The 25286-nt window shown below is 45.3% G+C and overlaps 1 protein-coding gene across 4 annotated transcripts in view; it reads right to left on the bottom strand.

Moving 5' to 3' along the window:
- fasn (fatty acid synthase) overlaps nt 1–25286 on the bottom strand; it is a 92443-nt gene that overhangs the window by 29366 nt on the left and 37791 nt on the right. For all 4 annotated transcript variants that reach the window (XM_078401103.1, XM_078401106.1, XM_078401105.1 and 1 more), the window contains exons 19-27: nt 19420–19605; nt 18304–18486; nt 16758–16961; nt 15735–16048; nt 12302–12685; nt 9095–9259; nt 7664–7782; nt 4651–4802; nt 3284–3487 (exon numbers count right to left, since the gene is read on the bottom strand). In XM_078401103.1, the coding sequence (XP_078257229.1) occupies nt 3284–3487; nt 4651–4802; nt 7664–7782; nt 9095–9259; nt 12302–12685; nt 15735–16048; nt 16758–16961; nt 18304–18486; nt 19420–19605 (1911 nt within the window). The remainder of the gene's footprint in view (nt 1–3283; nt 3488–4650; nt 4803–7663; nt 7783–9094; nt 9260–12301; nt 12686–15734; nt 16049–16757; nt 16962–18303; nt 18487–19419; nt 19606–25286) is intronic.

Raw genomic sequence — 25286 nt, 5'->3', positions numbered from 1 at the left:
GGGGGGGTTGGTGGTGGGGGGAAGAGAGAGTGGGGGAAAGGAGGGTGGTGGGGAAAAGAGGGGTGGGGGAGAGTGAGAGTGGGGGTGAGGGAGGAGAGAGTGGGCTCCTCAGTCACACCCTCTCCGAGGAATGGGCCCAACTTTGTCTAGTATATATACTTTGTCTAGTATATATATATGATTTAAACTTTTTTTTTTTTTGTGTGTATATGTTCATGTGTGTACCATCCCTCTACACTGCCAAAACGGTACAGGACAGTGCGACAATTTTAGGCCCAACCTACTCACCATTCCCCTGTGGTGTGAATAAACCCCCTTTTGTTACTTTTTAAAAACAATTTACCTAATAAACTTTAATAAATGCCCTCCCCGGGAAGACCAGCGGGAGGACTGGTGGCCGTCCCAGCGTGCCCTGCGCCTGACCTTTCTCCCATGGTGCAGCGCGCCTCAGAGGCGACGTTAGAGGGTCCAACAAGATGGTCGTCCCCGCCGCTCCCTGCCGATGGCAGCAGGAGAAATGAGGCAAAGGTCAGTGCCTTCTCCCTGTCCACTCTCGCTCGCCCACCCACGGCCCCGGGAGACAGTCCCCGCCCGGCAACGGGTCCATGCCATCGCCAGCATTCCCCGCTGCAGATTGCAGCCGAGCAACAGGAGACTCCACAGTTGGGCCAAGGGGGGTAGGGAGGGATGGCGGAGGGGTGAAGGGGATGGGGGAGTGGGTGGGGGGGGGAGAGGAGAGGGTGTGGTGAAGAGGTTGGGGGAGGGGTGAAGGGGAGGAGGGGGTGCTGCACCAATGCAGGAGAGGTTTGGACACAACGGGTCCACTTGATCTAGTTATATCTACTTTCCCCACCTCCCCAGGCACCACGTTCCAGTCATCCACCATTCGGTGTGGAAAACGTGCCTTGTCGACATAGAACAGTACAGCGCAGGAACAGGCCCTTTGGCCCACAATGTCTGTGCTGAACATGATGCCACGTTAAACTAATCTCTTCTGCCTGCACGTGATCCAGATTCCTCTATTGCTTGCATATCCATGTGCCAGTCTAAAAACCTCTTAAATCGTTCTTGCCCCCACCACCATCTCTGGCAGCACGTTCCAGGCAACCACCATCTCAGGGTGGAAAACATGCCCGTGTATCCATTTTAAAATCTTCCCCTCTCACCTTAAACCTATTACCTCAATGTGTGACATTTCCACCCTGAGAAAGAGCCCGACTATTATCCTATCTCTGCCTGCCACCATTTTACACAATTCCAACAGGTTGCCCCTCATCCCCTGAAGTCCGAGAGAAAACAATCCACGCTTGTCCAAGCTCTCCTTGCAGCCAATACTCGCAAGTCCAGAAAACTGTGTAATGTGGTGACCTGAACTGCACACAATTCTCCAAATATGGCCTAACCAATTTTTTATAAAGCTACAACATGAATAATGGGTGTAAGAAAATAACTGCAGATGCTGGTACAAATCGAAGGTATTTATTCACAAAATGCTGGAGTAACTCAGCAGGTCAGGAAGCATCTCGGGAGAGAATGAATGGGTGACGTTTCGGGTCGAGACCCTTCTTCAGACTGAAGAAGGGTCTCGACCCGAAACGTCACCCATTCCTTCTCTCCCGTGATGCTGCCTGGCCTGCTGAGTTACTCCAGCATTTTGTGAATAAAAACATGAATAATGGGTTCGTTTGTCCCAAAAAAGGGTTTTAAAGTTATTGTGGAAAAACATGTGCATTTTTCCTCTCCCTGCTGCTACATTGAGCATTATATTCTCTAGCTGTACCTCATGATTTATTTTCATCATTAGCACCGCTGCCGTCACAGCTGCGGCTTGCCTGCAGTCCGTCTGTCTTTTGTGTTTTTTGTTGTTTTTGTCTGAATTGTAGTTTTAATATGGTGTAGTGTTGTATGTTATGTTTTGGGGGGGGGGGGGGGGTGGGAGGGAACGGGAACTGTAAAATTCTCTCTCCCGAACGGAGACGCGACCTTTGTTCTGTGTCGTGTCTCCGTTCCCGCTGCGGCCTACCACCGGCCATGCACCTGGGACCACCTGGGGCTCTGGTTCGCAGAGCCCACGGCCCGGACTCACCACCTGCGGCGCTGGCTGCCTGCGGATGCTGCGGGAACGGCTGCGACTCTTCTCCGGAGGCTCCGGCGCGGGCCGCGTGGACGTCGGAAGCCCGCAGGCCCCTGGATGGGGGCCGACATCGGGAGCTCCGGCAGCGGCAGAGGCAGCGTGTTCGCCCGCCCCGAATCGCGGGGCTTGGGTCGGCCCACCACGGACCTTTTACCATCCGGCGCGGCCTGAAATAGGCCGCGGGATTTTTCACCGCCCAGCGGGGGCTTCAATATCGGGAGCCCCGACCGCCCCGACGTGGCAACTCCAACAGCCTGACCGCGGGACAAGACGGCAGGGAAGAGAAAAATACATTCTGGCCTTCCATCACAGTGAGGAGGGACTGGAGGAGACTCACTGTGATGGATGTTTCTTTTTGTTTGGTGTTAGTTGTGATTGTATGCGTTATTGCATTTTTATTGATTAATCTTATTGGTCTTATTGTTCAACTGCGGGTAATGTTTCATTTCACTACACATTTATGTGTATGTGACAAATAAACGACTATTGACTATTGACTATTGACCAATGTTTCGAATTTGAGGTGGAAGGGATAATTAATGTGCACGAATCACTGAAGTCATAGTGGTTTGCTGAGTTACTCCAGCACTTTGTGCCCTTTTTTTGCTGCTATTATTTACTCAGTTAGGTAGCTGATGGGGAGGATGGAGCCACTGAGGGTGAAGGAACACTGACCAGTAACATTAGTGTAAGAAAATAACTGCAGTTGCTGGTACAAATCGAAGGTATTTATTCACAAAATGCTGGAGTAACTCAGCAGGTCAGGCAACATCTCAGGAGAGAAGGAATGGGCGACGTTTCGGGTCGAGACCCTTCTTCATTATATTTGTTTTGCTCTCCGTAGATGCTACTTGACCTGCTGAATATTTTTAAGATGGAGATTGATAGATTCTTGATTAGTCTGGGTGACAGTGGTTATGAGGAGAAGGCAGGAAAATGGGGTTGAGAGGGAAAGATAGAGCATCCATGATTGAATGGCGGAGTAGACCTGATGGGCCAAATGGCCCAATTCTGCTCCTAGAGCTTCTGACCATTTTTGACATTTTATGTTTAATTTCTGTAACCCCCATGGGCAGTATTTTGCTCTTGCATCCACAATGTGCATTGTCCTCACAAGGCAAACATGTCTCAATATATCAGACAGCCTACCAGGAATGGCATCGGGCGGGAGCTTGCCGGTGGCCAACATGATGTCGCGGAAGTTGAGGGAGGCGTAGTAAACTTTGCATAGCTGCACATGTGGCTCTCCGCCACTGAAGTGCTGCAGAGGTGACAGGATCCAGCAGAGCGAGGACAGGTCCCCGCGGGTCAGCACGTTCACGTAGGCAAACTCCGTCTGCTCCTTGTTTTGGCCTGCAAACGGCAAAGCAGAATGTTTCACACCACTGGGCACAAGCAAGTGCAGATGCTGCAATCTCCAGCAAAAAAACACCAAGCGATGGAATATTTTACAACATATTTCACACCAATTTCTAATTAATCTTACATTACAAGTGCTTAATTATGATTGTGCCTACTGTATAATTAAATTGTTACTGATTGTTACTGTAGACCTGTATGCAAAACAAGAATATCACTGTACCTAGGTACATGTGACAATAAAGTACAATTGAACATGTGCAGCACAAAGGGACTGGTGCAAGAGCTGGCCATATCATTCATACAGGTAAACAGTCATACATCCTGGAAACAGGCCCTTCTACCCAATGTCCATGCCAACCAAGATGCCCCACCTACACTGGTCCCAATTGCCCACGTTTGACCTGTATCCACCTAAACCTTTCCGATGCACTGTACAAATGTCTTTTAAATGCAATGGTGCAGCTGGTAGAGCTATTGCCTCACAGCATCAGAGACCTGGGTTCAATCCTGACCTCGGGATCTGCCCGTGTGGAGTTTACATATTCTCCCCTTGACCATGTGGGTTTGCTTTGTGTGCTCCGGTTTCCTCCCACACCCCCAAAACATGTGGGTTTTTAGGTTAATTGGTCTCTGTAGAGTGCCCCTATTGTGTAGGGAGTGGATGCGAAAGTGAGACCATATAGAACTATTGATTGATGATCAGCATGAACTTGGTGGACAGAAGGGCCTGTTTCCATGCTGTAAATGTAAACTAAACAAAACACCCAATGTCACTGCTGACATTCAGAAACCCCCCTTTTACTTCTCATAATTATGCAGACTTTACGTAGCATGACTTCTCCTGGTCTCCACCATTACTTACAGAGCGAGTTTCTTTCCATTCCATCGCTGGACCCGAAGGGGAAAACATGAAGAACATTGTGGACAAAGGCCTGGTTCAGTTGTAACCCGAGAATTACCTGCAGCAACCACTCTTCCCACATAAGCTCCAGTATGTCCCCAATGTAGGTTTGACCTTTCCTGCCAGCTCCCCTCTGCAACATGATCTGAGAATGGTTTTGATATCCTTGCTAATCACACCCGCTTGTAACTCACCAATACTTCTTGACCCTTGTATATGGCTGTGACAACAGCATCAATACCATGAGCAATACCTTGTGGTACAGTGTGCCGGAAGCTGCCCCAGCGACCGTCCCGATAAATGTTCATCACCAGGTCTTTATCCACAATGGCCTTCATGTCCTTTCCATTCGGGTCCAGCGATGGAACAGATGAGGAGGAGATGAGATTGGTTACAAATGCACACCTGGAGAAAAGAAATGCAAACATCTTTTAAACTATCCATCCCTGGAGCCTCAATGTTAAATAGAAAACAGACACATTGCTTGTAATTAAAACCACAGGTTAGATAAACCCAAATTCCAGAAAATATCTCAAAAACCTTCCTCTGATAAGTTATGTTTTTCTTTGCCGATTCAATACTGAAATACAGCTCAATTTATTGGAGAAAAGGATAATGATAAGGGACAGGCAGCATCTCTGGAGAGAAGGAATGGGTGACGTTTCGGGTCGAGACCCTTCTTCAGTCTGAAACGTTACCCATTCCTTCTCTCCAGAGATGCTGCCTGTCCCTTATCATTATCCTTTTCTCCAATAAATCTCCCGCTGAGATACTGCAGCATTCTCTATCTACCTTTGAATTAAATCAGCATCTGCAGTTCTTTCCTACACAAGATAATGATAAGGATTCACTATTCATCTTAACTCAGATTTTGCTTATCAATTTTTTAAATATTGGATGTTCTGGAGAAACTCACCAATTTCTAAATATTTTCTACCTCGATTTATGGATTTGAAGAATTTGACACAACTGATTTATATGATCTATTGGCATCAAATTTCTTGATTAGTAAGGGTGTCAAGGGTTATGGGGAGAAGGCAGGAGAATGGAGTTGAGAGGGAAAGATAGGCCAGCCATGGCGGAGTCGACTCGATGGGCCAAATGGCCTACTTCTCCTATGACTTATGAACTTAAGCCCATTCTCCCCTTCTGAATTCCAAGGACTTTCATCCATCTCTTCACTGTCTATAGATGTTTATAAATGTAGCGTTGCATTTATAATATTTATACCACCCCATCATAACTCCATTTGTTGGAGCATGTACCCAGATTCTTAATGGACACTATTGGCACTTTTGCATTGAAGACTCTTACTTTTCCCTTTCCCCTCTGGTGGTATAGCCTCGCTATATTTCCCCGATTGAATTCTGTGTTTATTCCAACATTTTGTGTCTCTGTCATAGGTTGGGACTCTCATCAAAGAAAAGCAGCAACTTCCAGCTCTAACAGGAAAGGATTGCCTTCATCGGGGTTTGATCCTTTGCTACTCAGTTTAAATTACACAGTTCCTCACTGCCTCATGGAAAGAATCAAGGAGCTACTGACACCACCAGCCTTCTAATAAACCCAACCAATGCCACGAAGCAGCATAGCCTGCCTTTCAGAGCGACTGAGAGCTGCTATGTATATGCTAATTTCATTTTAAATAGTGCTCTTATTACGAAACAAGTTTCTCTCGGTGCTAAGTATAGGAAAATGTCCCAGTCATTCCTTCCAAGGACACAGCCCAAAACCTCATGCCTTTCCAATAACACTGGTCTCTTTTAGCCTAAATAAACCAACTGTTTAGATTTTTAGTTGTAGAGAAGCTGAATGATTCTCCTGACAAACAGCCATGCAAAGCACAGAACAGTGGTGTCATTGTACCCATGTCACACGTATTGAAGAGAGCGTGCACTCCCACTGCGGTTATATCTCACCTCGCTCCACAACACGGTTCATCTATTCTCAGAAACATTCTGGAATACACCAACTAAACAATCTGGCAAATAATTCAGCCAAAAGGTTTAATCACCAAAAGAGCATTGACATTTTTTTTTTTTTTAAATGTCAGTTATTTTGAAAAGCATAATCAAAATTTATCGAATGAATAACCAATCCAAGTTCAAGAGTTTCACTATGCCTGATAAAGGAATGACATGGGCCATCAAAAAGTGGTGAAGATGTGATAACATTGACACGGTGGTGAAATGGTTAAAGTTATCACGCGCTATGCAGCATATAAACAGGCCCTTTGATTCACCTTGTCACTGCAGACCAAGTTAGCACATGGAGCTAATCCAACTTGCCTGCATTTGGTCCATATCCCTCTAAACGTTTCCGATCCATAAATCTGTCCAGATGTCTTTTAAAAGTCGTAATTCTATCAGCTTCTATAGCTTCCTCTGGCAGCTAATTCCAGATACGGACTAGCTGCCGAGTGAAAAGGTTACCCCTGGGGTCCCTTTAAATCACTCCCTTCAACCAGAAGCCTATCCCCTCTAGTTTTAGAATCCTCCACACTGGGAAAAAGACCGTGAGCATTCACTTTATCTATACCCCTCATGATCATGTAAAGTGGGGTCTGGTCAGGTTAAATTAGATGGGAGCACATTTTATCGACTCCGAACAATAGGTTACACATAACCTGAAGGCTGGCATTTTGCTGCCGATACCGATTTGATTCATTCCAAGGCCCCCTCGAGATGCATAAATGTGCACCAAAATTAATAAAACCCATTAGAATTTTTTTTAAATTAATGCTTCACGGTCAGGTTCAAAGCCATCGGGGAGGAGGGATTAGAATTTGTATTAGCAGAGAATAAAACACCACAGAGTCATAGAGAGTGCGAGACCAGCTCTTGCATTGCATATCACTTATTTTTGAATAAGTGACATGCAACACAAGGTGACCACTGGGCACCTTCAAGTTTAATTCATTTCATTTTGGCGGGTTTGTTGCAATGGATTGGTGACAGTTGGAAACAAACCAGAGTTATTCTCTATTGCAGGCAGAAACATGCATGTGGAACATGCTACGGGTTACATGGACGTTGACACAGGTGGGCATCAGGGGAACAGTATCAGACTAGGGACACAAGGAACTGCAGCTGTTGGAATATTGAGGGAAACACAAAGTGCTGGAGGAACTCAGTGGGTCAGGCAGCATCTGTGAAAGGAATGGTCAGACAACATTTGGGTCGGGACCTTCCCTCAGACTGAAGAAGGGCCCCCAATCAGGATCAGATACCAGTTTCCCAAACCTTTGATAATGGATAACATCTCACCTTATTCTGTGCCCTTGAGGCTCTTGACGAAGACAATTTACCATCCCAACAATCCCCGAATTGCCGCAGTTGGAGACAGTGAGCCAGACTGGCTCCTTTGAAGAGTTTGCCAAGATAGTCTGGAAGTAAAGAAAAGAAAGCGAGGGGTAAATTTTTCCACATGGTGGGTGGTGGGGCTACAGAACGAGTTGCCAAAAGAGGTAGTTGAGGCAAGCACAATAACATTCAAAATTCATTTGTGTAGGAAAATAACTCCAGATGCTGGTACAAATCGAAGGTATCACAAAATGCTGGAGTAACTCAGCAGGTCAGGCAGCATCTAGGAGAGAGGGAATGGGTGACGTTTCGGGTCGAGACTGAAGAAGGGTCTCGACCCGAAACGTCACCCATTCCCTCTCTCCTAGATGCTGCCTGACCTGCTGATTTACTCCAGCATTTTGTGATACCTTCTAAGTTCATTTGGATAGGTACATGGATAGAAAAGATTTAGAGGGATAGGGGCCACAAAGGACGAGTTTAGATGGAGCAACTTGGTCAACATTGACGAGTTGAGTTAAAAGGCCCGTTTCCATGCTGTATGCTTCTAATTTAGTTTACCAATACAGTGTAGAAACAACCTACTTTGGCCCACCAAGTCTGTGCCGACCAGGAATCACCCATACACTACTTCTGTAAATCACCCCTACATACTCTGGGCAATTTACAGAAGCCAAATAACCTACAAACCCACATGTGTTTAGAATGTGAAAATGAACGTGACAACAATGTGCAAGGAAAAATGATCTTCTGCAGAGAAGGGGACATACAGCAAGCAATAGAACATTTACCACTGTGGCAAAATATCTTGCTTGAGCCACACAAATGCTGTGAATTGCCCTGTTAGAGTTGGTATGGTGTACCGGCACTTCCAAAAAGGTAAAAACTAGATTCCCAAAATTTTAGAATATTTATTACAAAAAGATCACTAACGTTTAAAAAAATAACAACTAAATAAGGTAGCCAGGCTCTTAAGCAGCTTATAGGACAACAATGCATTATAGACACCAACATTAAGGAACGAAATGTGTACTGGCAGCTTCTTGTCTACAAGAAAACCCGCAAAAACTCTATGAAAGTTTGCAGAGAATGGGGAGAGGGAAAAGAGAACAAAGGGACATTTTGTGACAGGAGGGAGATCAGGAGGGACTGTGTGACACAAGCAGTGATGATGGAACCAACAAAAAGAAGATGGCAAAAGTGTCCTACTGAAGTAGTATTAAACTAGCAAGAGAGAAAATCTTGAATGCTTTGAAACCCGATTCAAGTCAAGAAAGATTGGTTATCTGAATACATCGTGGGGTTTGGAAAGCTTTAAAGCATCTAGTCAGAGGACGGGGTGTGTTCCTCTCTTGCGATAGTCAGTCACTAAATACTGAGAGGTATTTTACTCACTTTCAGAGCCTCAATCCAGCTAAAGTCTGTTGAATGGGCAGTGAGGAACACAGGATTCTTTGGTTCAGACCTTTTGCGACCCAAAAGCATGATGGAGCCATAGAAAGACTTCTTGCTGCTGACTACGTCCAGCGACGCTTGGTTAAATATCTCTTCCCACTCACTCTGAAAGGGAAAGCAAAGACCCCTTAAATGACAACGATGATATCATCACCCAAATCAATCATTCGGACTGCAGGAAACAAAGGCAAGGCATTTCATTCCAAGTTTTCAAACTCAGTGACCAAGCATGGAAATCTGGTCAAAGAAACCTTAACTTCATCCTTTTAAATATCTATTTTACATTCTACATTGGAGTTCCAGTTAACTCTACAAGTTCTTTTTTTTGAGTGAACTGGGCTCGATTTGCTGTGTTCATCTCGGAAGCCACCCAAACCACCACTTGCCCATGTTTCCTGCCATTTTATGGTCATAAGGAATCAGAGTAGAATTAGGCCATTCGACCCATCAAGTCTACTCTGCCATTCAATCATGGCCGATCTATCTGCCCCTCCTTACCCCATTCTCTTGCCTTCTCCCCATAACCTCTGACACCCGTACTAATCAAGAATCTATCTATCTCTGTCTTAAAAATAGCCACTAACTTGGTCTCCACTGTCTTCATTGGTAAAGAATTCCAGTCACCGCCCTCTGACTAAAGAAATTTCTCCTCATCTACTTCCTAAAAGAACGTCCTTTTATTCTTTAAGGCTACGACCTCTAGTTCTAGATTCTCCCACTAATGGAAACATCCTCTCCACATCCACTCTATCCAAGCCTTTCACTATTCTGTATGTTTCAATGAGGCCCCCCCCTCATTCTTCTAAACTCCAGCAAGAATAGGCCCAGTGCCGACAAACGCTCATCCTGGGTTAACCATCTCATTCCTGAGATCGTTCTTGTAAACCTCCTCTGTACACTCTCCAGAGCCAGCACATCCTTCCTCAGATATCAAACCCAAAATATTCCTAATGCGGCCTTATCAGCACCTTATAAGGCCTCAACATTACATCCCTGTTTTTGTGTACAAGCCCTCTTGAAATAAATGCTAGCATTGATTTATGCTCCGGTAAAACCATCACACAATTCTCTTTATTCCTTCCTAAAGTAATGGAAATAGGAGTTTATTCACACCAACACTTGTGTTGCCATGAACTCAAGTTTTTAAAAAAGCTCTTGTGGAAAATTGTTTAATTCAGCAATGCAATAGACAAAAACACCTGCTTGTAGTCACTGACCAAGGACACACTCATAACGTTGCTAAGGTTACCCTGGTCAGGACATCTCAAACTGAAAGTAGTTTAGCATTCCCCACAGTATCAGAATGTATTAAACACCGTAGCAATACAACAACGCCTCTTATCAGTTCAGATTAATGAATGTGAAGAGCAAATCAGTGCATACTGTAAATTAAAATTAAATACATCAACTGGAAAAGAAATGCCCAAATTATCATGCATAGTCTTTTCTATTAAACCAACCATACTGTAGAGAACACACAGTTCATAAACACCAATTTTATCCGTATAGACAAAGAAATTCTTGTGCAGTTGCTTTGTTAGGAACACATTTCTAGAGACATTACACAGAATTTCAAACCTTGAGGATATTTCCCTAGATTAAAAAATGCATAGAATTACAAAATGTAAACAGAAGCATAAATAAGCATCCTTTCATACTTAGGATGAATATATTGCTAATGGTTCGTAATTCTTCAATAGACAATAGGTGCAGGAGTAGGCCATTCAGCCCTTCGAGCCAGCACCGCCATTCAATGCGATCATGGCTGATCACTCGATCAGTACCCCGTTCCTGCCTTCTCCCCATACCCCCTCACTCCGCTATCCTTAAGAGCTCTATCCAGCTCTCTCTTGAAAGCATCCAACGAACTGGCCTCCACTGCCTTCTGAGGCAGAGAATTCCACACCTTCACCACTCTCTGACTGAAAAAGTTCTTCCTCATCTCCGTTCTAAATGGCCTACCCCTTATTCTTAAACTGTGGCCCCTTGTTCTGGACTCCCCCAACATTGGGAACATGTTTCCTGCCTCTAATGTGTCCAATCCCCTAATTATCTAATATGTTTCAATAAGATCCCCCCTCATCCTTCTAAATTCCAGTGTATACAAGCCTAATTGCTCCAGCCTTTCAACATACGACAGTCCCGCCATTCCGGGAATTAACCTAGTGAACCTACGCTGCACGCCCTCAATAGCAAGAATATCCTTCCTCAAATTTGGAGACCAAAACTGCACACAGTACTCCAGGTGCGGTCTCACCAGGGCCCGGTACAACTGTAGAAGGACCTCTTTGCTCCTATACTCAACTCTTGTTATGAAGGCCAACATTCCATTGGCTTTCTTCACTGCCTGCTGTCTTCACATGATATTGTTGCCAATAACAGATCTGCTGGGGAAAATAACACTTATTACCTAGTGGATACAAGGAACTGCAGATGGTAGTTTAACCAACAAAAAAAAGACAAAGTACTGGAGTAATTTCACAGGTCAGATAGCATGTGTAGGAAGGAACTGCAGATGCTGGTTTACACTGAAGATGGACACAAAATGCTGAAGTAACTCAGCAGGTCAGGCAGCATCACTGGAGAAAAGGTGACATTTCAGGTCACAGCCCTTCTTCAGATAGCATATCTGGAGAATATGGATAGTTAACATTTCAGGTCATTTTAGTCTGAAGAAGGGTCTCGACCCGAAATGTCACCTAGCCATGTTTTCCAGAGAAGCTGCCTGACCCACCGAGTTACTCCAGCACTTTGTGTCCTTTTCTGTCACCATTTTGTATTTGGTAACTGATGGGGAGGATGGAGCCGCCGAAACAATTGCTCTTCAAGCGTTTCATTTAAACAAGTTAATTGAAGCACAAGTATTGGTGTAAATAACTCGCATTTCCACTACTCTGGGACTGTGTGAAGAACATCGTATGATGGTTTTAATGGAGCATAAAATAGCAGGAAACATGGGCAACGTGTTCACCCACAGTAACATTAAATTTGTTTTGCTGTCCGTAGATGCTACCTGACCTGCTGAATGTTGTGGGCATTTTCTGTTTTATTTGAATAACCTCTATGTGCAGTATTTTGCTCTGCATCCACAATGGGTGTGGTGCTCACAAGACAAAGATGGCTCATTTTATAAGAATATAAGCTCACCTGCATTAAGAGCCCTCGCGACTGCTTGAGGTCCTTGCCCGTCAGGAATGCGATCGTCTCTCCGAGCACATCCCCCCTCAGGAGAGTGTGCAGGAGCACGAAGCCGTCACCTTTGACGGCGGCTGCCATGTTGGAGACAACAGTCTGGGGGTCGTCAAAGAGGAACGAGGAGCTGTTGCAGGCGACTAACTGGGCGTTGGTCAGGCTCGTGGGGGCCGGGTTCGCGGGGTCCCACTGCTCGACGGACGCGCCCATGTCCTGGAGCTGGCTGGTTGACACCAGGTCAGGGTTCATATCAGTGGCGATGTAATCGAGGTTGATCACTGGCTGATTGTTCATTAACGAAACAATGCGAGAGTACAGGTTCCCATCGGCTGCTGAAACCTAAAAGAGCGCCCAGAGACCAAAAAGAAAAGTCAGAATAGCACTAATTAATTATTAACACAGTGACAAGTAAAAACATCAAGGAGGGAAAATGTGACTGGCCCGTCGACAATGACAATGCAGATCTCAGAGAAAGAGAGCAAGGTCATCTCTTGGGACAAGCATAAAGCACCCAAGAGGTCAAAACCCAGACCACGAGGAGAGAAGGCATCCGGAAATGGCCCTTTCCCACCCACAGAGCAGCTGGCAAAGCCATCCTTATCTATCCTGAGCCTCAGAGCAGCATCCTTCCAGCTCAGCCTGACAGAATCCCACTGTTCAGGTTTACATGCGATGAATGGGGCAGGAGCAACTTGATCTGATCCTTGCACCCCATTTATTGCATGCTTGAGCTGTGCAGATCCCAAAAATTACCCCGCAATTGTAGGAAGAATGGTCTTTGAATTCGAATATCAAAATCGACGGCAAGTTCGAGATACACATGCCCAACAGCCTGCCAACACATCTGGAACATGGACCCTGCGCTGTATGAAGAAGGCATGGATTTGGTTCAATGAGCATTCTATGACTCAGATAACTCTGTTTGATCAAGCTTCTCGTGTTTGGTGAGCAAATAAATGGAAGTTGGGTTGAAGTGGTACAACTCAGCATAAGGTACTGATAACCACTTGCAACCTAACCTTATTAATTTGTCAAGGGACTGTGGATAAAAAGGGCCTTTGGACATTAATAGAAACTAAGCGTGTGGGACAAGTGCACAGGCGCACATTCACACTCATACACACTCACACTCATACACACACTCACGGTGGAGGCACATTCAAAGTGACAGTCAAGAGGCTTTTGCATGAAATGCATATGCATGTGTAGGGAATGGAGTGGATCACGTGTCCAGATGTGTAGGGAATGTGTAGGGAATGGATCACGTGCAGGGAGTGGAGATTAGTTTATCTTGGCATCATGTTCAGCACTGGCATGGTGGGCTGAAGGACCCGTTCCTGTGCTGTATTGTTCTATGTTCCTACCTTTGTTCTGTACTTGAGGTTTTATCTGGTGGAAAAGGGGGAAGGAGGCTAGTAGAATTCAGTTGTTTTGATCAGCTTCACAGTGTCCCATCCACACAGCCCCTAGTATCATGGTGTATGTGGACTGAACCTTCAAAAGTCCTACATTGCTTTAAATTCATTAAAATCCAATGTAGGACTTTTGCTCGAATGGTCCAAACTCTTTGAAGCTTTGATGTGGCATCGTGTCATGGATTCCACGGCCATCCCGATCCCGGCCTGTCATCGCTGCCCTTCCACTCACAATTCTTGGCAGACGGCAGCATCTTATGCTACTCAAACTTTCCAAAACCCAATGGCCCAGTAACAGTTTGTTGAGCATTATTGTCAAGTGCCTCGTGGTGTTGGTGGAGGCGGCCGCAGGAGGCCCTACAGCAGGCGGGCGAGCGAGCGGATCGAGCGCAGCCTGTGGCAGATGCACGGAGTGGCGGTGGAAGGAGCATCGCGCTGGGCCCGGCCCACCCCATCTTCACCGGTCCAATGCCGCCAGGACTCCAGGGCTCAGAGCGAGAAAATAAGAAATAGCACATCTCCTTGGGCCAAGATCAGACTTTTCAGAGACTTGGAAGTTGCAAGATGGCACCAGAACGTGGTGACTCTCTGCGTGCAGTTCCAGAACAGGAGCTATTATACTCATGTATGGTACAATTTGACTGGATAGTGTGCAGAACAAGCTTTTCACCATGTCTCTGTACATACGACTGTAATAAACCAAAACCTTAAAAACCCAAAAGCTAAGCAGGCCTCTCTTTGCCTGCTTGTCTCAAAAGGGGATCTGCCATCATCATCCAATACAATTGTTCCACTCTTCACCTCTATTCCAACTGTAAATTCATCAGGATATACAAGCTAGACTAACAATGTTCTCTTTAATCATCTTTATTATAATCTGCATTCGGGTATTTCTCTCTTTGCACTACCCGTTGGCTGGCTTGGTTGTACTCTCATGTATAGTATGAGCGGATTTGATTACTGTAGCTCGGTCCATCACACAGACCAGACTCCCCACTAATGACTCCATGTGGTATCACGCTGCCTCGAGAAAGCAGTCAACATAATCTAGGATCTTTTCCACAATGGTCATTCCTTCTTCTCCCCGCTCCCATCTGGCAGAAGGTACAGAAGCTTGAAAGCACGCACTACCAGACTCAGGATCAGCATCTTCCCTACTGTTATCAGACTCCTGAATGATCCTTCCATAAGCTAGGATATTGCCCCTATTCTCCAACCTACCTCATTGCAGACATTGGATTTTCTCACTGGAATGGTGACAGTACAATGCCTATATATATATTCTCCACTCTGGAATCTTTCTCTTTCCTCTACCTGTTGTACTTGTGCTTGGTTTGAATAGAATAATTCGGCAGAAAAACACACAAACAAAGCTTTTCACTGTATCTCAGTATAAGGTGACAATAACAAACCAATTCCACTATTGTCCACTAGATACTTGTCAATTGGTCTGGTACATCCAACTCATTCTAAACCCAACCATTTTCCTCGAGTCGACTCCAAATCCCTGGGAACATGTGGTCGTAAAAAAAAAAGTATTTTGAACAAAAGGCATTTAATTTGGAGACACAAAGAACCACAGATGCTGGTGCACAACCCGCAGGCATTGCCACTTTCATTTCACTGCACATCGAGTATGTGTATGTGACAAATAAATTTGACTTGACTTGACTTGACAGGAAAAAAAATCCAAAAGTGCTGGAGTAACTCAGCAGTGCATGATTAGGTGACGCTTCGGGTTGGGAACCTTCTTCGGATTGATATAGAGGTGGGGAGAAAGCTGGAAAAGAGGCGAGGGCAGGGCATAGCCTGGCAAGTGATAGGTGGATACAGGTGAGAGGAGATTAGCAGATGGGTGGAATAAGCGACAAAGGCGAGAGATGAAATAAAGACAAGAGAGTGTCAGATAAGGTGAGAGGAAGAGCAAAATGTGAATACATTTAGTTTGCTCGAGAAAGGAAGATCTCCATTACCTCGACAATCTTCATCTTCTTGCTGCCGGTGTTTTCCAGGGAGATATCCAGGCAGGCTTTCAATGCCGCACTCTCCAGGAGCCCATTTAACAACTCGTCTTCATGGAGACAATCTTTCTCCTTCTCCACTGTCTGCTGCAGCTCAGACCACAGGTTCCCGTTCAGGTCGAGCCCACACAGCTCACTGAGCATGTGCACAAGTCCTTTCTCCGAGCCTGTGGAGGCAGCGGAGGCTGGAGTAGTGGCTGGGAGTCCCGAGAAAGAGAGCTTCAGACCGTGATGGGACAACTTATCCTGCAATTTCTGCACGAAACCTGAGGCAGAGAGAAGGGAACAAAAATACTGCCTTTAAAATGACAGGATCAGAAGAGGTGGAGAAATCTATTTATAGTACACTGCAGCAATAATTATTTTATTGAAGATGGCGCCCAAGCAAAGAATTGTAAATAGTGGAGTATTGTAGCTCTTCCCCAGGTCATGCATGACAAAGTTCTGCACCGAGAAACATTTCTCACCCGAACAGTCCAGACATTGGAAATGTGGCCACTCAACAATACATTTAAATTAAAACAGCAGACAACCAAGGGCAACAAGGGTTAGACCAAGGTGCAACTCAACTATCGTTAAAACTGTGGATGGCTTGATTGTAATCATGTACAGTTTTTCTGCTGACTGGTTAGCACACTACAAAAAAATTTCACTGTACTTTGGTACACGTGATGATAAACTAAACCGGACAGGGCTTTTTGTTTTAGACAAAAAGGTGCTGGAATGCATAACACGGGTCACGTAGCTTGATTGCAAATCATGCATTGTCTTTCCGCTGACTGGGTAGCATGCAACAAAAGCTTTTCACTGTACCTCAGTACACGTGACAATAATCAACTAAACTAAACCAGGTCATGTCCAGAACTGGAAGGTCTTGTAGAGTTACTGTAGCACTGAATGACAATGCCGATGAAATTTCTACACAGAAACTAGACTAGAAACCAAGTTGAAGAAAAAAACAAACCAGAATCTCACCTTTGCAGTGCGCCAGGCGGGAGCGGAGTTTCTCGCTGCCACCCAGACAGTCGCTCTCGGTGTAAGGGGTGAAGCGGAACTCGTGCAGGAGCGGCAGGCCCTGCTGCAGCTGCCGGCGTGGGGCAACGGTGGCGTGCAGCCCGCTGATCCGCACCCCTCCCGCTACTACGTCATCTAGGCAGCAATTCACAACCACATCCGCAACTGCAGGGGAACAGGTACAAGGACAGAATCAGCAACACAGGCACTTAACCTGGTGTGTGGCGAGCCAATCTCCACACTGGCTGCAAAGTGTTGACTTAGCACGTGTTGAATAAGCACAAGTGCAATATATATATATATATATACACACACACACCATACATACATACATATCTCAAGTGTAGACAAGTGTTGAATACACTTGTATTCAAGACAATGGTTTTACAAACTACTAAGTTGAAAAGTGTTTGTTGCTCAGCATCAATCTGTCTGATGCAAATTTAAAGTTTTAAAAGCAATTTTAATTCAATCACAGCACAGTGGCACAGCTGGTAGGGCCACTGCCTCACAGCACCAGAAACCCAAGTTAGATCCTGACTCAGGTGCCATCTGGGTGGTGTTTGCACGTTATCCTGTGACTGCATGGGTTCCCTCCAGGTGCTCTGGTTTCCTCCCACATCCCAAAGATGTGCAGGTTAAGTTAATTGACCCTCTGTAAATTGCCCCTGGTGTGTAGGGAGTGGACACAAAAGTGGGGGTAATGTGGAACTAGTGTGAATGGGCGATCGATGGTCGGCATGGACTCGGTGAGCCGAAGGGCCCGTTTCCATACTGTATCTCTAAACTGAATTAAACCTTTGTATATCTTGCAATTTTACTCAGAATATTCAAAAGTTGCATTTATTATGGTTACATACAAAGAGAAAGCACAAAGATAAACACTGATTTTGCTTTGCAAACATAAACTGAATAGGCACTCCCATCAATTCTCTGTAAACTGAAGACAAAGCATCCTGAAATGAGTATTTAGGAGCAAAGAAATATGTTCATAACTTGCCTGTGATATTTCTAGATGAAATGAGGACTGTTTGATACATGGTAGCATAAGTGCTCCGGCATATCAAATACTTTTAGAAGACGATTCATTTCTTGGGAACTTTCATGTGCAATTGTAATGCAATTAGATTACATTTCTTCCGTTGCTACTCATGACACAAGTAGCGTTGGGTCCATTCAACTCCCTGTATGGAATCTTGGGTTTTGGAAAGTCAGTCGAACTGAATAGTCCTCCCTAGGATGCAGTCCCAATCCTCCAACCTACCTCATCGTGGACTCTGGACTTTTTTTTTCTTCAGTAACACTCTAGCACTGTAACACTATATTCTCCACTTTGGTATTTATTTTTTCTCTTTGCACTACCTGCTGTACTTGTGTCTGGTCGATTGTACCCACGTACGGTATGATTTCAATGGATAGTGCACAAAGCTTTCCACTGTATCTCAGTACACATGACAACAATAAACCAAGGCCAACTATCAAGATTTATCACAGGAAGCATTGTCACCTTTCTTCTCACTGTCCTTGTACAGTTGGACTGTCTCCTCATGAAGCTGTGGGTCAATGCAGATGGAACGGATGCGAGTTGGTACCTTCAGGCTCCGCCCAGATAGTCCAACCACAACCATCTGTAACATGGTATCCAAAAACGTCACCCAGTTTCCAGACCACAGCAACTTTCCTTTGTCCCCTGCAAATAGAATTCAACAAAATGGTGTGCTTAATATATATATATATATATATATATATATATATACACACATATATATATATATACACACACACACACACACTTGTATTCAATATATATATATATATATAAATAAACAAATAAATAAATAAATGGATGGATAGATGTGAGAGAGTTTTCCTCATTTAGAAGTGTTCAGAGAGTGGGAGACATTTCCCAGTCCATCAGAGTGGTAGACATTGCCTGGTCCATTACAGGTACCGACCTCCCTGCCATCAATGGTGCTGCCTCAAAGAGGCAGTCAATATCAAAGACCCACTCCACCCTGGCCGCGCTCTCATCTCGCTCCTGCCATTGGGAAGGTGGTACAGGAGCCTGGAAACTGTGACCACGAGGTTCAAGAACGGCTTCTTACCAGCAATCGTCAGGCTCTTGAACGCTGCAAAACTCGCATTCAACTATGGTTCAATGGTGGTATATTTCTCACATATGCAACTGCACAGTGAAATTCTCTTTGCATATATTACACATGCAGGAGCTGCCATTTTTGCCGTTATTATTTGAAGACTGATCGGCTTCCGGCTTGATGTACTGGAGCAGTTCCCACACACCGTTGCCCCGCTCCTCTCCCCAACCGGCCATCTTTTGTGCCCTGGGGCACCTCCTGCAACTGGAGGCATTATCGCAGCTTCTATGATCTTCTTTGGACCGTGTCTTTGGTTGCATGATGGACTTCGATTTGCACTATAATGGGTATCGAGTGTTACCGATTATTAATTTATTGTATTATTGGGTATTTATCAGAATTAATTTATTGCATTTATGAGCTGCAGCAAGTAAGAATTTCATTTACTCTGTTGCCGGCACATGATAATGAAACACTTTCAACTCATTTTAGTAAGTTCAAAACTAAAGGGTTAATTTAGTATTTACCGGCATTATTAGATTCCAAGATTCCTTGGAAGTTTTTTCCATATTCATATCCTCGTAGACGCAGTTCTTTGTAAATGTCTTTAGCAGACAGACGGAACTCTGTCTCGGTATCTTCAAACTTGGAGCTTGTCTTTATCTGCTTCTTGAACTCATCCAGGGCAGTTTCTTCCAAAAGAGACACTTTTCCTGCAATTAGTATTACGTGCAAATTAAATTAGCCTCCTATTAAAATTGAGTAATACTGAATAACATACAAATATTTTTCAGTGGCATAACTACTTGTTAAAGAGATCAGTGGTGATCAGTGACAACTCTATTAAATTTATTTTAAAAACTCTATTAAAGGTCTTTTCCTATTACAAAAAAGCATACACATGAACAAGTTTCACAGACCACAATTTCAGTAGAAAAATGAGGTAGCAATTGCATGAAGTGCAACTTTTTTTCATGACACTCATTCCAGTTTTTGGAGTCATTTGTAATTTTAAAATGTTGCTCTTTCACACCATTTCCTATTTTTAAAGCATAAATAAGCACCCCAATGAGTAGTGAAGGAGGCAACAGCACGCTTGCCTTCATTGGGAAGGGGTTTGGATACAAAAGGTAGGACATCGTGATACAGTTGTACAAGTCGTCAGTGAGACCACACTTGGAGTACTGTGTGCAGTTCTGGTTGCCTAGCTATGGGATGTCATTAAGTTAGAAAGGTTGCAGAAGAGACTCACCAGGATGTTACCTGGGCTTCAGTTACAGGGAGAGGTCGGATAGGCTGGGACTGTTTTCTTTGGAGTATTAAGATCACAAGGGGCATAGATAAAGTGAACAGTCTTTTTTTCCAGGGTAGAGGATTCTAAAACTAGAGTGCACAGACTTACGATGAGAGGGGTGATATATATATATATTTATTTTTTTAAATCACCCCTCTCATCGTAAGTCTGTGCACTCTAGTTTTAGAATCCTCTACCCTGGAAAACAAGATATATATATATAGACACAAGACAACCTTTCCACAGAGAGTAGTCTATATCTGGAATGACCTGCCAGTGGAAACTATAGAAGCTGATATAATGAAGGCTTACAAAGGACATTTGGACAGATAAATGGATAGGAAGGCTTTTGAGGGGAAATGGGCCAAATGCAGGGAGATTGGACCCCTCTAGTAGGCCAGCACGGACAAGATGGGCCGAAGGGCTTGTTTCTATACTGTACAGGTCTATGGCTTTATGTGAAATAAGCAGTTATCACACCATAAAAGTTCCAAAACAACCTGGCACCACGAACATCGAGTGGTAAAGTCACTGCAATAGACTTAAGAGATATGTTTAAGCGTGGAGTCGACCTGGAAAAGTGTTTCATTGAATGAGTGAATGCATGTTGCCCTTTCAAAATGCACACACCCAGGATCAGTGCTGATTTAGAAGACAAACAGATGCCGGTGTGCACATTAATAAACACACGTGTCACAAAGTTGGAATATGAAATTGTGACGTGTAACATTAGAGAGAGGTACGGGTATGTCATACTGTAAAATAAAACCACTGCCCCACATGGAGCAAAGCAGATACGCTTATATTGGCAGGAGTCTACATTTAAAAATAGAAAAATATCCCACCATTGCTGACAATGTTTGAATTTACTGGAAGTATTTGTACTTCCAACTGCAACTCCTGTGCCAAGCAAACAAGGGCTTCTCTCGAGCCGCTGCCCTGTGCTTCACCGAGACCGGGCTGTGTGAGTTGACCCTGGACAATGCGCTGCAACTGGCTGGCTTTCAAATACACAGAGCGGACTGCGAAGCGGAGGCAGTGGGGAAATCAAGAGGCGGTGGAATATGCTTCTATACTCCAGGGCTGGTGCAGCGACATCATGGTACTGTCCAACTTCTGTTCCCCCAATCTAGAATCTTATTTTATAAATTGCAAACCCTTTTATTCGCCGAGGGAATTTACCCCTCTTATTCTCGCTGGAGTTTACATCCCCCCCAAGCCTGCGTACATGAGGCGCAAACGCAACTCGCTGACTAGGTAATGAGAGTAGAGAGCGACTTCCCGGACTCCATGGTCATTGTTTTTGGGGATTTTAACAAGGCTAACTCAGCCGAGAGCTTCCAAAATACAGACATCACGTTACCTGCCCCACCAGAGGGGAGAGAACCCTCAATCATTGCCACACTACAATCAGGAACACATATCGTTCTACTCCCCGTGCGGCTCTGGAACTCTCTGATCATTGTTTGGTTCACCTTATTCCGACCTACAGGCAGAAACCAAAATCTGCTAAGCCTGTGGTCAGAACAATGAAAAAGTGGGCAGGCGAGGGCATTGAAAGCCTACAGTCCTGCTTTGACTGCACTGATTGGAATGAGTTCAGGGATGCAACCACAAGCCTCGATGAATAGACAGACACTGTGACATCATATGTCAGCTTTTGTGAGGACAGTTGCATTCCCCCTATCAGATTCAGGTTCAACAACGACAAGCCCTGGTTCACAGCAGAACTCAAGACAGCTCCCCCAGTCTAAAGATGAGGTCTACAGGAGCGGGGATGCAGAACTCTACAGGCAGGCCAAGTACAAGCTGAGAAGAGGAATCAGAGCTGCCAAGGAAAGGTACTCTGAGAAGTTGAGGAGCACGTTCTCAGCTAATGACTCTTCTTCAGTGTGGAAGGGCTTGCAAGAAATCACCAGCTACAAGAGGAAAACTTGGACGATCATCAGCTGACCAATGACCTGAATGAGTTCTACTGCAGGTTTGATAGACAGAAACATAACCCTGGTACCCCCTCCCCCACCCACTCCTCCCCAATCACCACTTCACACCCACTCACAGCCTGACTCTATTTATTCACAAAATGCTGGAGTAACTCAGCAGGTCAGGCAGCATCTCAGGGTCTCGATCCGAAACGTCACCCATTCCTTCTCTCCTGAGATGCTGCCTGACCTGCTGAGTTACTCCAGCATTTTGTGAATAAATACCTTTGATTTGTACCAGCATCTGCAGTTATTTTCTGACACAGCCGGACTCTAGTCGGCAAAGACGGGACCCTTCCCCACCCACCCCTCCCCAATAACCACTTTACACCTACTCACAGACTGACTCCAGTCAGTAAAGACTGGCCCCTCGTCCACTGCCCAACCCTCCTTGCTGCCCAACATCAGTCTGGCCACTTCTCCGTCACTAACAATAGCAATTGAGGAGGTGGAAAAGCTATTCAGGAGACAGAAAAAGCCGGAAATCTCCAGGACCAGACAATGTTTCCCCCTCTACCGTCAAGCTCTGTGCCGAATAACTGGCACCGACCGGTCTACACAGACATTTTCAATCGGTCCCTGCCTGCATCAAAGTCTCCACTATTGTTCCCGTACCCAAAAAAGCCACGGATTACTGGTCTTAATGACTACAGGCCAGTCGCACTGACCTCTGTAATCCTGAACACCCTTGAAAGACATGCTGGCCCACCTGAAAAATATCACAAACTCCTTGCTGGATCCTCTGCAGTTTGTATACCGGGCAAATAGATCAGTGGATGACACAGTCAACCATGGCCTACATTTCATCCTCCTGCACCTAGAACGCCAGGGGACCTATGCAAGGATTTTGTTTGTGGATTTTAGCTCTGCATTTAACCCCATTTTGCCAGAGCTACTACACTCCAAACTCCAGTTGACTGTGCCTGAACCCCTCTGTCAGTGGATCATCAACTTCCTGACAGGAAGCAGCATGCGAGGCTGGGAAAGCACATCTCGGACCTGCAGTCCCTCAGCACAGGAGCACCGCAAGGCTGCGTACTCTCCCTTCTCCTTTACTCTCTCTACACCAATGACTGCACCTCCACAGACTCCTCAAGTTCGCGGACAACACAACCCTGATTGGACTGATCCAGGATGGGGAGGAATCTGCCTATAGACAGGAAGTGACGCAGCTGGCATCCTGGTGCCATCGCAACAACCTGGAGCTCAATGCTCTTAAGACGGTGGAATTGCTTGTAGACTTTAGGAGAGCTCCCCCTCCCCTCCCCCACTCACCATCAACAACACCTTAGGCCCAAGAGGATGTACTTCCTGTGGCAGCTGAGAAAACACAATCTGCCACAGGCAATGATGGTCCAGTTTTATACTGTCATCAAAGAGTCTGTCCTCACCTTCTCCATCATGGTCTGCTTTGGCTCAGCCACCAAACACGTTATCCAGAGGCCGCAGCGCATCATTCGATCAGCCAAGAAGGTTGTTGGCTGCAACCTTCCCCCCCCCCCCATTGACCAACTGTACACTGCAAGGGCCAGGAAGCAAGCAGGTAAGATCATCTCTCACCCCTCTCATTTTGGCCACAAACTCTTTGAAGCACTTCCCTCTGGAAGGCGACTCCGGACTGTCAAAGCCGCCACAGCCAGACATAAAAACAGCTTTTTTTCACGAGCAGTAGCTCTACTCAGTCAAAAGTCTGTAGCCTCCTTGTGCTCTGGTATTTTATTTCATTCTTCATCAGTTTAAATTATGTTTTATTTTTAATTGTCTACTGTAATTCCTGCAGTTACTTGTGAGCAAAGCACCAAGGCAAATTCCTTGTATGTATACATAAACATAGCACAAAAAGTAAGGGAATTTGTGTTTGGTAGATTATTTTTTTGTTGTAACAATGCTTCTTGGCAATAAATCTTATACCGTTGGAAAGCCTGTTTATTTCCCTTTTAAATGGTGCCACATTTGTAAGGAACATGCATTTGTGGGATGAGCAGCAGAGCTGAGCATGTGGGTTGCGCCCATGAAAAATCTGCCAAATCTTCTCTCCAATGCCAAACAGCTTATTCTGCCATTGACTCTTGTTCGGTGTTGTTTGGTGGATTGGATGATTGAAGTCTGAAGAAACAAGACATATTGGCAATTTAACAATTTATTCATTTAATAAACAGGAGCCTCAGTAGCGTGTGGAAGAACCATATACAGCCACAACAGCCTGGCACCTCCTCCTCATGCTGGTCACCAGCCTGGTCACACACTGTTGTGGAATGGCATCCCATTCTTCAACCAGCATTTGTCGCAAGTCAGCCAACGTGGTTGTGTTGGTCACTCTGGCACGAACAGCACGCCCAAGCTGATCCCACAAGTGTTCAATGGGGTTGAGGTCAGGACTGCTGGCAGGCCATTCCATCCTCTCCACTCCCAAATTCTGAAGGTAGTCTCTGAGAAACCCTGCTCTGTGGGGGCGAGCATTGTCATCTTGGAGGATAGAGTTCGGTCCCAGACTGTGGAGATATGGGATTGCCACTGGTTGCAGAATCTCATCTCGATATCTCTCTGCATTGAGATTGCCTCCAATGATGACAAGCCTCGTTTTTCCAGTGAGGGAGATGTCGCCCCACACCATCACACTGCCTCCACCAAAAGATGTTACTCTATTGGTGCAGCAATCAGCATAGCGTTCTCCACGTCTTCTCCACACATTGACCTTATGATCCAACTGCCGTAGGCAGAATCTGGACTCATCGCTGAACATAACGTTCCTCCACATGTTCAGGTTCCAGTGCATGTGTTGCCGACACCAGCGCAAACCGGCCTGACGGTGAAGGGCAGTCATGGCAGGCCTCCTGGCAGCCCTATGAGACCGGAGATCGGCTGCATGTAGTCTGTTCCGAATTGTCTGGGCAGAGAGCCGTCGGCCATATCGTCCTGCAAACCTTGACTGCAAATCTGTAGAAGACAGCCTACGGTTCCTAAGTGCTGACAGGGTGAGGAAACGGTCTTCTTCGGGTGTCGTCTTCTTGGGACGCCCACTTCGCGGCCTGTCTCTGACATCCCCTGTTATATGGAACTTGGCCTTCACTTTGGAGATGGTACTAGGGCTCACTCCAAATAATGCCGCAACTTGGTT

This window comes from Rhinoraja longicauda, chromosome 6 (genome assembly GCF_053455715.1).
Source record: "Rhinoraja longicauda isolate Sanriku21f chromosome 6, sRhiLon1.1, whole genome shotgun sequence".
Classification (NCBI taxonomy): Eukaryota; Metazoa; Chordata; class Chondrichthyes; order Rajiformes; family Arhynchobatidae; genus Rhinoraja; species Rhinoraja longicauda.
This window is presented reverse-complemented; position numbering and strand designations above follow the sequence as displayed.